The sequence below is a fragment of the Apostichopus japonicus genome, chromosome 12, assembly GCF_037975245.1.
Source record: "Apostichopus japonicus isolate 1M-3 chromosome 12, ASM3797524v1, whole genome shotgun sequence".
NCBI classification, from domain to species: Eukaryota; Metazoa; Echinodermata; class Holothuroidea; order Aspidochirotida; family Stichopodidae; genus Apostichopus; species Apostichopus japonicus.
The window spans coordinates 26,479,319-26,495,608 of record NC_092572.1 but is presented as its reverse complement, the minus strand read 5'-3'; the positions used below and the strand labels follow the sequence as shown (position 1 = coordinate 26,495,608).

At 35.2% G+C, this 16,290-nt stretch overlaps 1 protein-coding gene across 9 annotated transcripts in view; it reads left to right on the top strand.

The window, feature by feature from the left end:
* The window catches only part of LOC139976802 (transcriptional regulator Erg-like), an 88,341-nt gene that overhangs the window by 35,018 nt on the left and 37,033 nt on the right, over positions 1–16,290 (top strand). For all 9 annotated transcript variants that reach the window (XM_071985587.1, XM_071985591.1, XM_071985585.1 and 6 more), the window contains exons 3-5: positions 4,257–4,457; positions 6,998–7,096; positions 7,615–7,719. In XM_071985587.1, the coding sequence (XP_071841688.1) occupies positions 4,257–4,457; positions 6,998–7,096; positions 7,615–7,719 (405 nt within the window). The remainder of the gene's footprint in view (positions 1–4,256; positions 4,458–6,997; positions 7,097–7,614; positions 7,720–16,290) is intronic.

Genomic DNA, 16,290 nt, shown 5'->3' with positions numbered 1-16,290 from the left:
TTTAGCCTTAAAGGAGCGTTCCACTGGCAATTTAGTATATTTTTAAAGGTCAATGTTTCAAAAACCAAATCTAATATATTATAGTAATACCTTTTAGATTTAGACAAAATTGCACAGGATAACCCCAAAACTACCCAAATTCGGCCCTTTTGGTCGATTTTTGGTGTCAATGTTATATTCGTAAAAAAAAATAGTATTTTATTCAAGTTAATTCCTAATATTTCGATTAGTCTATGGTAATTAGGTTTCTCCTTTGTTGGAACACTTCCAAATAACTTCATGCACAGGAAATGCAAACTATTATTATTATTTTTTTGGGAACATGCTATATACTATATACACAGTTGCTATGCTATGTACAAAATTGTGTAAGTTTACAAAATATCACGTGATAATCCATGTACATATAGCCTACATATTTATGCGCGCAATAGATTAGTTGCACAATAACGATGACAATTTGATTTAGCAATGATTCATTGAGTTGATTCTCTTTTGAATGTATTTACAATTACAAGAAAAGGTTAAAAACTTGAAATTATTCATGATAACACGGACGGGAAGGGAACCATAAAAATTGCTTATGATTCTCTCATTCATTTCATTATAAAGACCGCCCCTCCCATCCCCGCCCCCCCCCACATCGCCCAAAAAGAAGAAGAAAACAGTAAGATTAAACAAAGTAGCAACATTAAACCAATAAAGACCTAACTCCTTGAATTATCTTATTCTCATTTATCAAAATGGCCTGACTGGGCTATATTCTATTGGTGTCGATTCAACTAAAGCCTTTTTAATTGATTTTATTCTTTAAAAAAGTGACGTTTTTATTGGTACATTCAATCATTAATGGTCTAACCCCCATTTTGTAAGTAATCAGTTTTAAGTTGCTAACCTTGGTAATTCACCACTCTATAAGTATAGTTACCGTACTGTTTTGATGATAAATTAGCCCCTATCAGTAAAAACGGATGAACAATGCAGTTAAATGGATATGTGTTTGTTACCTGCAAGGTCAGAAGTCATGTATAAATTAGACACACTAACAGGTTATTGTAGTTTATATAAATGTCTATATAGATCAAGGTTGGTATACCTGACATGTTATTATCGATTGATCGTAGTATTGATTAGTCAGAACCAACAGTAGATAGTCGTCTGGTGAAAAGAATAGGAGAGCAAAGCAAAGTTTAGTCTATTATCGTTCTGCTATTCACTAAGATATTTTAGAGAAATATCGGGACCAAGGAGTTTGGGGTGAGAGAGGTTTATGTTTCGATAACCATTTTTTTCGCAATTATGGATAATCATGACATCTATAGGCATACAATTATTCTATTTGATAACTAAGTTGGGATAACATGAATGCTTAATATCTCTTCAAGCGACCAGTGGAATTATCCGTCTATTTTTTGGGTGGGTTGGCAAGTGGGGGGGGGGGGGATGGGGCTCAATTTCGCCGAGTGCAAAGTCTGGTCTAAGTTCTCGGTAGACAGAAGTCCCATTACTTTTGAAATCTGATATGGATCCTTATAGATGGGTGTGTGGTCAAGGTGGGGGAGAGAGGGTGGGTGTGGTGGGGGGTGGGTGCAATAACATACTTCATATTATTATTATTCACGTGCTAACGTGAAACACAAACCGACGGCTATTTTAACGCTCGAATTGTGACGAGTTATTGCACGTTATTATCGAGCGGCAGGTGCATGACGGGTAATAACTGCCTAAACATCGCAACAATTACATCACTTTACCGATTATAGTCCAGTTAATGGAGGAAAGGTACAGCGGGGGGGGGGGGTGTTGTGGTTGTAGCAACCCCTACCTAAGTAGAGGAATTTTATATTATACCTATATATATGACACTTTAAGGTCACGAGATTGATAATTAAAATGACGTTTCAAAATTTGACAGAAAAACCCCCCAAAGAAAACAAGAAAACTCAAAATCAAGTAACTGCTAAATTTAATACAAGAGAGATATTGCGTGTTAATGGAGGCAGATCCCCGCTTGGTTTTACCATGTCATTTCATGACGTCATAACATGTGTATCGTAGCCCCCCTAGCGGAAACAGTTGGTTAATTCTAGCTTTGGCCAGTCAATCTTTTCAAGCAGGTTGTATATTTTATCGAGGAAGTAGTTCATCTGATCAGTTTAGCGGCTAATATCCTGCGTTTCCTGAGTCAAGCCAAGACCAAAACAATTTTTCCTCATTTGAAGTTTTATAAACTTCATTTTTTTTGAGTTGTTTATAAACACTCTTTACGAGGTGGACAGTGATAGTAATTAAAATTGTCACATTGTCTTAAATCTGGGTTTTGGAATTGGAAAAAAAGAAAATTATAATAATAATAAAACATAAAACACAGAGAGAAGAACGAGAGTAGGATATCATAAAAAAAGAGTATAATTATAGGTTGTGTTCCTATGGCATTTATTTATAATCTGTGTTATAATTTTGTCGATGTTTATAATAGATTGAATTATCACTCTTTTAAATTGAATTGAATTGCAGTTGACTGCACTTGTACTGTACTTGATACGATACCCTGTGTACAAGGATACAATGAAGAAATTGGTCAAATGTGGATAAATTTAACGAGTAGGCCAAAACTGAAATCTCTCGTTTTTTTTAGACAAGAATTCTCGTTAGTTGTATCATGGAGCTATAAATGCTCCATGGTTGTATATACGCGATGTCTAGACCAGAAAAAAAAAATAATATCTTGAATTTTTCCTTCAAAATGTATGTTGCTTTGATGAATCGTTATTGAGACAACAATGGAATATTATAAAAAGGCCTTTGTATTCATAACATCACGTATCAAATATCCCATTCGTTTCCATTACAATGGGGTGTATAGCCTTGGCCCTGTAAATTGTAGGCAGGTTTACAACACGTAACTATTTAAGAAAAACAAAGCTAACATGTATAAATAGGTTATAAATGGATCCCATCTAACTCTCAATGTATCTCTTTTATTTTATTATTTTTATTATTATTATGTTTTGTGATAGCAATACTTTTGAAAGAATCCATTAGCTTTGCCCTTGTAGGTGTTTTAAGCCCTTTCTTGCTTAAATTGTAACGTTCTATAGTTCGTGTGTGATTCATTTTGCTTCAGTGCATATCAAAATGCCTCCTAAGAGAAAAAAAGTATAAAATAAAAATATGAATTTCCGGAGTTTATTTTTTCCCCCTGGCTTTTGTAACCGTGCTATAGCTTGTAAAAAATGGAGAAAAATCTATGTTTTTAACATCAAATTGACTGCATCCCCAAGGACACCATCACAATGAACTCATTAAGATGAAAATTTGAGAGAACGATGTAACGTAGTAGCCATATATAGTAGTAGTAGCCACGTATATCGATACCGTTACTGTGTCTAAGTTTGTTCTTTCAAAGTTGAAGTACGCCATCAATTAACCAGATTTCTACTCATATATTACTCAGTTAGTTCGTGTGGTTCCTGCTGTGAAATCTTGACAGTAAATAAGTCTGCCTATATAGAGGGTGTGAACGATATGAATTTTTAAAACTGAATTTGAAATCTATGAAAAATATAAAAATAAATAATTATGAAAATTATCGGTTCTAGGAAAAAAAAAAAAGAAAGAAGGGAAAACGTTATTAGTAGAAAATTGAACCTAACATGAAAAATATTTTAAGCAAATTTTAAGTTTTGGTCATGAATGGATGAAAATTTTGTTTTAAAGGGTTATTATAAAACAAGTGTACTACTACTTGAATGTAACGTAATAATTTACCTATACTCGTCCTCCTATTTTAACATAGTAGCATGTACTCATTCTCGCTATCTTGAATTGGTACTCGTTTGTTGTTCTCATTTTGAGTACTTAAATATCAGTGAGTATAGTACTAGAACACACACTCGCTCATACACCGCTACAGTACAGCATTATACGCTACTTGACACGCATTTGTATTCATAACAAGGGGATTCCAAATGTACTTGTAGCAATGATGTTATAAGTCTGATTGTGCGTACATTGATCTCTTGCTGGCGGCTAGGGCGGGAGGAGGTGGAAGGGGGGGGGTGACCAAGGACCGTGGGGGTAGGGTTATTCGATTATGAGTGAATATAAGCGAGGAATTAGAAAACAATCAATATTCAAATTTGTTTTCATATTAATTCATATGATATTTACTTTCAACCAAAAAGTCGATAAAATTTTCTTCCTCCATGATTGGTTTGATTAATTTCCATGTTATTTGCATATATTCATAACAGATCCTAACATGTGGACGATGGACCACGTGCAGCAGTGGGTACAGTGGGCCGTACGGGAGTACAGCCTCCAAGATGTCCACGTGACCAGATTCAACATGGACGGCAAGAACTTGTGTAGGATGCCACGTGAGGAGTTCTGCCGATTGACCAACGAATTCAACGCGGGCGTGCTTCTGTCACATCTCAACTTTCTGAAGCAAGGTATGGTCATAGATGATAACTCAAATTGACTTCAAAACAAGTCAACTTTGTAACTATATATATATCTTGTCTAAGATCATGTGCCCGAAGGCGGGTGGTAGGGGGGGGGTTGTGTGAGTTGGGGGGGGGTATGTAAGTCACCACCGTCTCATTCTTCGTCGGCTGAATGTAAACTGTTTTGCTTCTGGATGTTTTCTTTTGTATCCAATTTCTGAACGACTTGATCAAGTCTAAGCATGACGTCAGACAGTCACCAAAGTCCCACGTAGTTCAAAATCGTGAATCCAATGTTTCGATCAAATCAAAGCCGATTCTATTAACTTCATTAAACAACAGAGCACCCAGCTTGACTGACACTTCAACATGTTTTGTCCCTCTCTGTCCAACATTGTAAATTGTAAACATCCTTTTTTTTTAGGCCATAGAAGTTTTGTTTTCCATATACTGAACTTTTTGTTGAATCAGTGCTGCAGGAACTGTCATAATTTGTGGGGACTGCTAGATTGATTAAAGTCCAGCCTATTTGAACTGATGAACTTGAGGTGTTTAAATGGTCATTCCTTCGTAACAAAATCATAAAATATAACTATAAAATCTGGGCTGATAGCATATGATATTTCATAGTCTAAAACATATCAATAACGTTGAAGTTTGTGCCTCGTTATATGGTCATTCATTAAAAATGTGTTCACTAGGACAATAGGATAGCTCTTCGACGCGGTGAAGAAGTTTGTCGTATAAAAGGCTTGCTGCAATGGGAGCAGGTGTGACCGTTACTGGACATTTCTAGCATATATTGCGGGACAAATCTGCCGTTTCTCAAACAATTCTATTTGGACCTTTATTATTCGAAATTGAGGGAGTTATAACATCAAGTGTGTCAATCTGCACGTTCTTACTTTTCCACAATTTTTCTCTCTCTCTTCCCTTTTAAGATTTTATTTTAAAAATAAATGAGTAAATAAATAAAATTGGGCGATACTGCTTCAAGTCGTGCGTCGGCACTCTATTATTTAAGATACCTCCCATCTGATTGTCTTTGTTTTAAAGTCTGAATTCTTCGTTTCGCATATGTTACTCTTTTTGAGGGTGCACAACGACAAATCTGTTCCCCCTTTGGCTTCTGGTTGATCATTGATTTTTACACCGACACATCATTCTATCAAGTTGTTTTGTCTTAAATTAGATATCAATTCTCAATATTTAAAAGACTTTTCCCCATAAGTCTGCTTTTAGTGGATTAACACTTGGAATATTATATTTCCCTCCTTGACGAGCAAGCTTAAACAAATATTTTTTAACGACAGCTCATAAAATAAAATTCTCATTAATCTTAGAATTATTCAATAAAGAAAGAAGTGTTTAAGTCATTTCATTGCAACTTGGTTCGTGCACTTCGTTACAAAACAAAGCAAAGTGGGTTGATCAAACAAAGCTCTAAAAAAAAAAAACTTTTTTTTTTCTTAATCAGAGCCTCGATGCTTTAAAAGAAAAATAATAAAAACTTTGGACAGTTTAATTTAAAACGATTGAATATCTACTTCATTTTGCAGTTCTCTCCGCAAATAGTTAAGACAGTTTAAGTTGACACATGACTTAATCCCCCAAAACGCCGACTTCCGGACTCATATGTTTTTAATTAAACTCGGCGAGCACGCGGATCGGGGCACCTGGAGTGGTGCAACGGGCCTGTCCCGTTCGTTAATGAGAGCAAAGGTCGCTTCTAGTTCCGCGATGTGTTCATTATTGCAGCATCTCAAGTACCGTTAGATGAATCGCTTTGACTTTCAAAGGCAATAAGATTTCGATTGTTCAATCCATCACTTTTGACCGGATTGAAATTAGCTCCTCTTTCCCACCTCTTGATATTTGCGTTCAGATCAATAGCTGCATATTGAGAGAGAGAGAGCCCTTAGTGTTGTCAAATAAAGAAAGTACAATGGGTTAGCCAAAAGCTTGATGTATTGAACTGCTAACTTCATCAATGTGACTGACTATACGGAGGTGACAAAGTGGACTGAATGACAAAGGCTTTTAGTTATAAAATCCACAAACATAACAAGAGTAATCGACGAAATTAACTCAAATACCGTTAATTTTCTGACTCTGAGGCGGCGGGGTCGGGACTGGAGGCGGGGAGGGTGTATTTGTGTTTGTGTTTGAGGGGGGGGGGGGGAGGAGTGGTTAGTGTTCGAGCTAGCGGAATTTGTGGTACAAAATACACAGAACGTGTATTTTGTAGGGACGTCTTGATGTCATTTATGCGGTTTGCATCCTCTCTTCTGACTTTATGATAAGCGGGTATGAAAGCGAAGGTGGGTGGAGAGGGAGGGGGGAGGGAGGGGAGGGAGGGTGCCATCAGCCATGAGTCATGCACTAGAATACTAAAGTGAATGCAACTTGATATATATATATATATATATATATATATATAAATATATATATATGTATATGTGTAAATATATACATGTTAATGTATATATATATACACATATAGATTACTTATTTTGTTATTGGTCCATGTTGTTCTGCTCATACAGCACCTCCAGGCTTACCCAATCTCACTTCGGATGACGTTGACAAAGCCCTCCAACCATCGCCAAGGAACCCACAAGCAATGCAAGCCAACTTCGCTCAAGGTACGCCGTACATACTTTTTAAGAAAAAAGTCGCCCAGGAAAGAACCTGGGCACAAAAACCAAACTACCGAACGACTGATCCGCTCTCAACCCAAGTCCCGTTGCATTGGGACTGTGACTGTGTGATCATCGTCGGGTGTGCATCACCATTCCCCTCGAAAGAGAACATATACTACACATGATCTTAGCCAAAAGGCCGTACATATACCTCAAACCCTATAAGGACAATCTTCGGTATCTTGCTGTTAAAATATGTAACACCATATACGGTTCCAGCTAGTATATGAGTCGCAATGCTGAACGAATCAGGAATACTTCATTACTTAGAAAAATGCTTCACGTAGAGCCCTCATCCATATTTCGTCTTGGGACAGAGAGGGGACGGGAGGGGGAGGGGGAGGGGAGGGGATGGTGCACTTCGATTGTTTTCGTTTCATGGGGCACGGAGTAAATGATTATTAACATATTGATATAAATATTCATAACCCAGAAATGATTATTCATCTTTGCTTCTACAGTAACTTCCTCATCCAACATCATTACGTCACTCGCCTCCACAGCGTTCCCGTATCCTAGCAACTCATCACCACAAGTCAACACTGCGGAGAGAGTGCCCAGGAATGGTAAGTTAATTCTCCATCTTTAGATTTCAGTTCAAATTGTCGTCAATCTTATGTTTGTGCTTTTTATCCTGCTTTTACGAGACCCGGCCAGCGGGGCCAAAATCCCTATGACCAAACACGGCAAAAAGGAATTAAAAAGATCACCCCTCCTCCTCCAACCCCCACCCCCTTACCCCCAACCCCAACCCCCCTAAAGAGGAAAGAAGCAAAACAGAAACTAAACAAAATAAACAACAACAACAACAGCTCTTGAATTTATAAACTATTATACAGAAAAAGAAAATCGTTTCACGGCACGGGCACTTTCTATAGTCATAATACACTTTATATGCAGTCAATTATTACGTAATATACACATACATACAGCCAATATCAATGTAAATAAGACGTCTTTGTTTCAAAACTGCGGAAAAAGAGTTGTTGGAGATATTGACATCCAGGAAATCCGACAGAGCACAGTGCAGTATAGGCCTATAGCATGTTCATAACGTTACATTAATATCCGTGACATTCAACTCTTTTGAGGTACACAGTTTGAATTTGTGTATATATGTGTATGTGTGTTGAAAATAAAGTACAATGTATGTGTTACATAAAAAGGACTATCAAGAAATCTTCTGACCTTCAAGGTTTCACATTAAATTTTGTTCCGGAAAAAAAGAGGAAAAAAAAAGTAAGGAAAAAAGAAAGAAAGTAAAGGTCCTTGTACAACATGAGTATTCGTCTAAGGTTTCTCGTCTCCCTCAACCCTACTCATAAAATATCAACTTCTTTAAGAAGTCGCGATATTTATTTAAATTTATTCGTTAGCGGATCGAAAAGATGAGGGCTTTACACAGTCTTCGGGAAACTTAATTCTACGTCGCGAACGTAACTGCGGTCTCTCGCGACCGGATTGACGGGGCAGTGGCCGTAGCACTCCGCCTTCAACAAGTGCTTAATTAAGCGTTTTTCGGCTCCTAGTTTACTCTTCGCTCTGAATAGCGCTGCAGTAATTTTTTAAAGGGACGCCTTTATCGATTTGACACGCGCTGTGGGGAATCACGGAACCAACTGTCTGTGTGTGTATGTGCGTGTATGTATGGATAAATATATATATATATATATATATATATATATCTGGCCTGCGGGGGGGGGGGGGTGTTAAGAGAGGGAAAAGAGTTATATTTAAAGATTTATTTTTCTTCCAAACTGAGCTATTTTGTTTGAAAACATTGCTTATTATCTCATCTGTTTTACATTCTTTTAATTCACAAGTGGGAAAATTTATAGTGAAATTGATTAATATTCATGCAAATTAATATTTTCGTTTGGGTAGCTGTGACCAGTAGTTTAACTTGGAAAAGAAAAAATAAACTAATGTTAACTTATGGAAAACATAAACAGGTAATGAATATGCATCTGTTTACAACATAAATTATGACGTCAGAGTAATCAACATTCAAATTATTCATTTAAAAATTTAAGAACGAAGGTCTCACTCCAAACTAATTTAGAAATTAAGCTCTTCGTAGGTCAGTTTGATTGATTTGGAGACCCAAAACAACAAACAGACAGTTAGTTTTTTCTTTTAAATGATATATATATATATATATATATATATATATATATATATATATATATATATATATATATATATATATATATATATATATATATATACATATATATAAATATATGTAGCCTATATATATATATACATATATATTTAACGAGCACTAGAAATAACCATATTTACGTTATGTCATCAGTTAACCCATGCAGGGAACTACTCGTTGCTATGACTACGGTAGTTAAGACCTGCAAGAAAGATGTAGGAAACACATACTGTAATTCACAAGTTTTGCCTAGAAACGCCTACCCTAATTATTTTAGTGTATAGCATGATATTTAACTTGTTGCGCCTATACCTAATTTTAGTTGTAGCACTATATATACAATGTCTTCAATTCTATACGATATTTCTATAGGCTTTCATATACACAGAATATTATCAATGTCCAACTAGTTATATACGCTATAAGTTGATCGAATCTCACAGACCTGATTTTCAATTGTCAATAGATTAGTATTAACCTGACTTTTTCGAGTGAAGGTAATTAATAAATTTGACCTCACATAAGAATTAATTAAAGACACGTCCGCTTCTCTCGTACGAAACTAATTATACACATACGGCGCTTTTTCTTTCTTTCTTTATCCCGGGATCAATTACTTGTGGAACATTATACACGAAGCACTATAGCTATTGATGAAGTAGTGAGTTGGTAATGATGAACTAAGACGGAACAGAAATCGAGTTTTATGAACGGGTTTTTTTTTTCTTGGGCTTTCTTAATTTGTTAACGTTTTATTGATGAAGGCAATAAAAGAATCTGAGATTAAAGAACAAAAGGATCAAATAAAAACTTGCACAGAAACACAAAAAAAAGGAGAAGAATAAGAAGAAGAATAAGAAGAAATAAATAGCGAGATAAAAGATTAAAGGAACACGCCCTAATCTAGATTTACCTAAATTGATGTATATAGGTATTGTAAATTAATTGTATAGGCTATAACAGCGACCAAGTGATATACGCAATGAAAGAAGTTTATAGTGCAAAATTGCATATGAGTTGTAATTTGTTTTCAAGGTTTTCTGTTTGAGGCACTGATATGTGGAGAGGGGTGTGAAACAGCAGAAACGGGTAGTTGGTGGAGGGTGGGACGGGGAGGGGGAGGGGGGTGGGGAGTTGAAGAAGTGCTGGATACTGCATGGCAAATATTTCTTCGACTTCATCTTATAGGGTTATGCCAGATGACGAACTCTTTAAAATCAAACACTTCACAGCCATATTCAATCGTAGATCATAATCTTAATCAAATAGAATCTACGATACGAGATGTCGGGGGTAGTAGAGTTGTAACAAAGATCCCATTACACGACAAAGCATGCCGGTGACATATCTCTGCAAGCTCTAGATTGACAGTTTCAGGGGGAGCCCCCCTTGCTTGGTGTAAAATTTAAGAGGCCAAAAGGTGGAAATATGGAACTCTAATAATATCTAAAGTATAAAAATAGAATAGAATAGAAGAGAAGATAAAAGAAGTGAAATGAAAATGTTCTCGATGAGGCTCTTAAGTATTTAAGGTGATGGAGCCATCCATGAGGCCTATAGGAGAAGCATGCGGTGTCCCGAATGCTGACCGATGACGTCACATTATTACGTCACTAAAAATTGAAATTCCAAATCAGGAAAAGGATAAATCAATAAGTTCATATTTATTTTTTATGTTACTCTTGATTAATATGATTAATATCGTTGGCAACGGTGGAGTTAACTGGTACATGTTACCTTTAATGTAATGTTAAACACATAGACAAATTTAGCCCAAACCTAATATGTAAATTAGGTTAGATCACGTGCGTCTGATATGGAGATGTTATACAAGGACAAGCTTACTTATAATTGCTGCATTTTCCTTACAAATGCAGTATACTCCTTATCATAACGTAAAATTCTATTTTACACAAATAATCAATGACAATGTAAATGCCGTAAAATTAAATTAAGTATCTTTGTTGGAACTACTTTATAGCTTCAAAAACACCCCACAACATCAAAAGTTTAATATATCATGTAACAGTATTTTTTCTAGTCTTCACAACCGATAAATGTGCTATAAAACTTTAAAAAAAGAGAAGATATCAACTGAATATTTGTCCTATTATATTGTGTACGTTTTATTCTGTATTAAACTAACACACAAATGACTGGGAAAAGTCCTTTAATACTTGTCATTACCTAAAAACCTACGTTTCTATGTTATAAACATGATTTTTTTCTAATATGGGGTTTGAGAATTTTTCATCGATATATTTCATATTTTGCGATGCACTAAGTTTTTGATGACTCAGATTGAGTAAACCCCACTGGGGTATATATATGGGAATCACTATATACCTCTCCAATGTAACCTACATTTTTTTCTATAGTAGAAAACTCCTAATGAAAATTTCTCTCATTTTCAAGAATACTTACGAACCACATGAGGCTTGAAAGAGCTTTTCAAAAGTCGTTCGAGTAGTTAAGCGCCCTTGTCTTGTTATAACTCAAGAAGCGATTTCCGCGGCTATTTCCTTCCGCTCTGCTCCTTTAGCGGAAGGTGACTGCTACGGAGATCCTCGTAGTGTAGGATTCTCTCTGCAATATACGACGTGTCGTCCGGCACATATATATACAGCGGGGACCGGCGGAACAAGATCACTGTTGGTTAAGTCGGTGTTGTAGATACTTAGCGAAGCACGGTATCGTTACAGAACCGCGGATATACGTTATTTCCTTATACAACCCTAACTTCATTCGACAAGGGAAAAAAAAAATGGGAATATGTATACGGTAGTTAAACTTATAAAGGAAAAATATTATAATATAATATTATAATTTAATATTATAATAATTATATGTGTTATAGAACTATTAGCGATGCATCCAATTTATTCTTCTAAATTTACCATAACCTTAAAACGGTAATATTTTTTTTGGCATATTGTTCTTGGTATATTTTATGTTGAGAAATTGTGACAGAAAATAGTGATTTAAATACATATTATGCCTTTCTGAGTTTCTAATGGAGAAACTAAACGAATCCTCATTAATATATGAATAATAATATTAATTGAAAATAAATGAATAAACCTGGAAAGAAAAATAAAACGTAAAAAAACGATAACAAATTCAGCAAAAACAGCAAATAATAATAAACCAAAACATATATTGTCAGAGATAACATTTCTTTATATTAAACAATAAAACAAGTGTAATTACTTAGTTACTTACTTGTTTATATGTTCAGTTACCATATGTATATCTGCGTTTCATAAACAAAACAAGATATGCATTTATATATTTATAGCTATTGTCTGAATCGTCAAGATTACCCGCCGCCAATCCATCTAAATTTTCAAGGTTTCTCTCGAGTATAGATATCAAGGAAAGCTACCAACAATTTACTGTAAAAATCAGGAATCAAAACGTCGAGACGTAGCAATATATATATATATATATATATATATATATATATATATATATATATATATATATATATATATATATATATATATATATATATATATATATATATATATATATATATACACACTGTGGCAGCAACTCACCCTTAAAGATTTGGCTCCGTAGGCCAAGTGCCGGCGGTTATACAATACTACCAAATATAACAAGCGACTCTGAAGAATATTTTTCAGTTAAAAAAAAAAAAAAAAAAAATTGCTCATTCCGCTTTGAAGTCATCGTTGATTTTATTTTTGGCTTTAGTTCCATCAAAAATTCATCCGAACCAACTTGACGATGGAACAGAAAAATGTAGGGGGGAAAAAATCTGAAGAAGGCAAAAAAAAAAAAAAAATCGATTTGGAAGTTCTTGGGATAAATCACGCACTGTATTGTAATTACGTACACGAGAGCGAAGCTTCACGTCTCTCCGTATATTGACAGGGCGTAATTGCCTTATTCTTAGCTCTCCAAAATTAGTTTTGGCTTGTAGGATCGATCGTGGTCTAGCCTAACGTGGTTCGTAATAAACTTATGTCATTATCTCAATATACACACATATATATATATATATATATATATATATATATATACAGTATAATAATCGCTTTCATCGTATTATGGTTATATATATATATATATATATATATATATATATATATATATATATATATATATATATATATATATATATATATATATATATACACATACGCAACGTCATATAAATACAAGAAGTATCGTGATTGTGTGTTTATTATTACAAGGGCCCACAAAATGAAACTTAATTAAGAGTCACTGTCAAACGGACATTTACAAGAGATTCATTCAACCAAACAAAATCGAAATCTCATAAATGAACAAAAGAAGAAGACAAAAATGAAGAAAGAAAGAAATGTAGGAAGGAAATACCCGTAAGTAATACTCCTTTAATATCCTTGCCATTGATCACGTGACAAGGGCGTATAGCAACAGGTTTCTTTGACATAAAATAAAGACCGGACTAATTCGAGGTCACTTCGACTTTTCCCTCTTGCTTTTTTCTCGTTTTTTTTTTTTTTTTTGATGATTTTTTTTTTAAAGTAGAGAGATTTTAAGAAAAGTATACATTTCTAAATTAAATACTTGACATCATCTTATACGCATGACCTTTTTCTCTTCTTCTTTGTTCTTCTTGAAACTAAAGTACTATATATGATGTCACTTAACAACCCCTTTTTTTTTACATTCCGTTCATTTTGGGCTTATACTTTCCACTGACTAGTTCCGCGAGACTAGTTTTTGAATCGATTGTGATGGATTGCCATAATATGACTCTGTTAGTATTACACTCGATGTGGGAATCCAATTTAATGGGTTCACCGCGCATTCGGACTGCTCAAGTATAACATTTGAACAAGAAATCGGGCATACTTGACTGGAACTGAGAAAATATTTGAAGAGTTAAGGGAAAACAGATCTTGTTTCATACAGGCTAGAGGTTTTGTCACGTATGAATTGGATCAGAGCCACTTACATGACACGTCAAAATTAGTTTAAAGGAGAACACAATTAGCTGACAGGGGAATGTACGGGTGTGTGTGTGTGTGTGTAAGCGATAAGGTCGAAAAGAGTCGAAAGGGTGTGTGGTATAATTAATAAAAGGGACCGTTTTAGTATCCCATAATTAACATGCTAATGTTTGGTACAAACGAATTCTTATCCCTACCCCTCCCCCACCCCACCTCACCCCTCCCCAACGAGTAAGAGAGATAGAGAAAGAGAGAAAAAATCACTTACATTGTGCAAGGTATAACTAAGATTTTGGTGTCTCAATTTAGCATAAATATATATATATATATATATATATATATTCTTAGTTCATAATATATCTTAGTGGAGTAGGAATTTGTTACATCTAAACGTATTAACCGTAAAAGGAGTGATGTTAATAATTAACGAGGCTACAATACGGTCTGGTTTGATGATGGAATTTCTTTTAATAAAACTTTTGTTGACTTTAAAATTAAAAATGGTTACAATTACACTCATGTCTATAGACACCAACAAGACAAATTATTGCTCAAATAAATATATGATACTTAAGAAGTTACAAACACGGTTGTCGGATGTTACAAGCAAAATATGTAAAAACGGAAGAAAGTTGAGTGGTTGTGGTCGATGATGGATTTTTATAGGAGAGAGAGAGAGTTATTTTCTTTTCCAAACCCATTAACGCCTAACTAAGATAAATCTGGTTGTGAAAGCAATGAAGAATGTGGCAATAATATCAGGCGAGGTTAATGTTTGATGATTTTGATTTTCACTCATTTTGAGAAAAGTGGTTATCCGATGGAAAAGTTTTTGGTAGAATAGAAACACGAGAATGCTCGTACGGTATGTAATTCAGCAAATCAGTATTATGTGTATGTATATATATATATATATATATATATATATATATATATATATATATATATATATATATATATATATATATATATATATTAAAAAAGGATTCTTTGTAGAACTTGAAACATCATAAATCGGTACCAGTAGTGTGCACGGTGGGAGTGAGGGGGTGGGGGGAAGGGGAGAGATAGCCGGAGGGATAGGGGATGTAAATGACGGGGTGGAATGGGGAACAAGCAAAGACAGGACGGAAGAGAAGGGCAAAGGAGGGGATACGAAGGAGATACAGTAATTGGATTCATAGATGAGGCTCACTATTGGTCATGTGTCTGGTGTTTGCATGTGTACAATGTACCAGCTAAATACTACGTAATTGAGTGGTCGAGCTTCAGTGTAAGTCTATCACGTGACGATATACACGCTATGGGTATAGTGGCGGATGTAGCGGATATCCTCTATTATTATTTGAATACGCAGTTATGTGTGTCCTAAACCTCTTTCGACAGCTCGTTCACATAAGGGGAGAGTTTGTTTACTGATGACGTCATTACAATCATTTTTTGTCATTTTTTTAAGGGTTTTATTGCATAAATCACGAATGATGGTTCGTAAAAAGTTTTATTGTAGATAGTTACGTTCGGTAGTGAGACTTACACTGGCGCAAATCTCATTCTACTTTTGTTTTCTTTAATCTTATTTATAAACCGTTTATCGTGTGTGATTCTTCTTATGTTTTTATATCACTGGTATAGAATTATTCGCGGAATCGGTTTTCCTGGTATGTAAACATGGTGGTGTGGGGGAAGTGGATGTGGAATAGGGAGAGAGAGAAGGGAGAGAGGAATGGATGGGGGGGGGGGGGATTACCGAGCTTAATACATCAATAATCTATACGACAGAAAACCGAGCAAATATCTCACTCGGGAGTAAACAATTTGGGAGTTATTTCGAGAGTTAACTGTTTTGCTTTCAGCGTTGCCACTTTGCACCCCATTCACAATAATTCCAAGCCAATAAAGATTGATCGGGGGCTATACACTAACAATGTCATCAAATCCGCCGCGTCACTTGCGGGAGGCTCGCGCCGGTGGACGATAGGTTCCAAACGTTCGACTGAAAAATTTCAGCG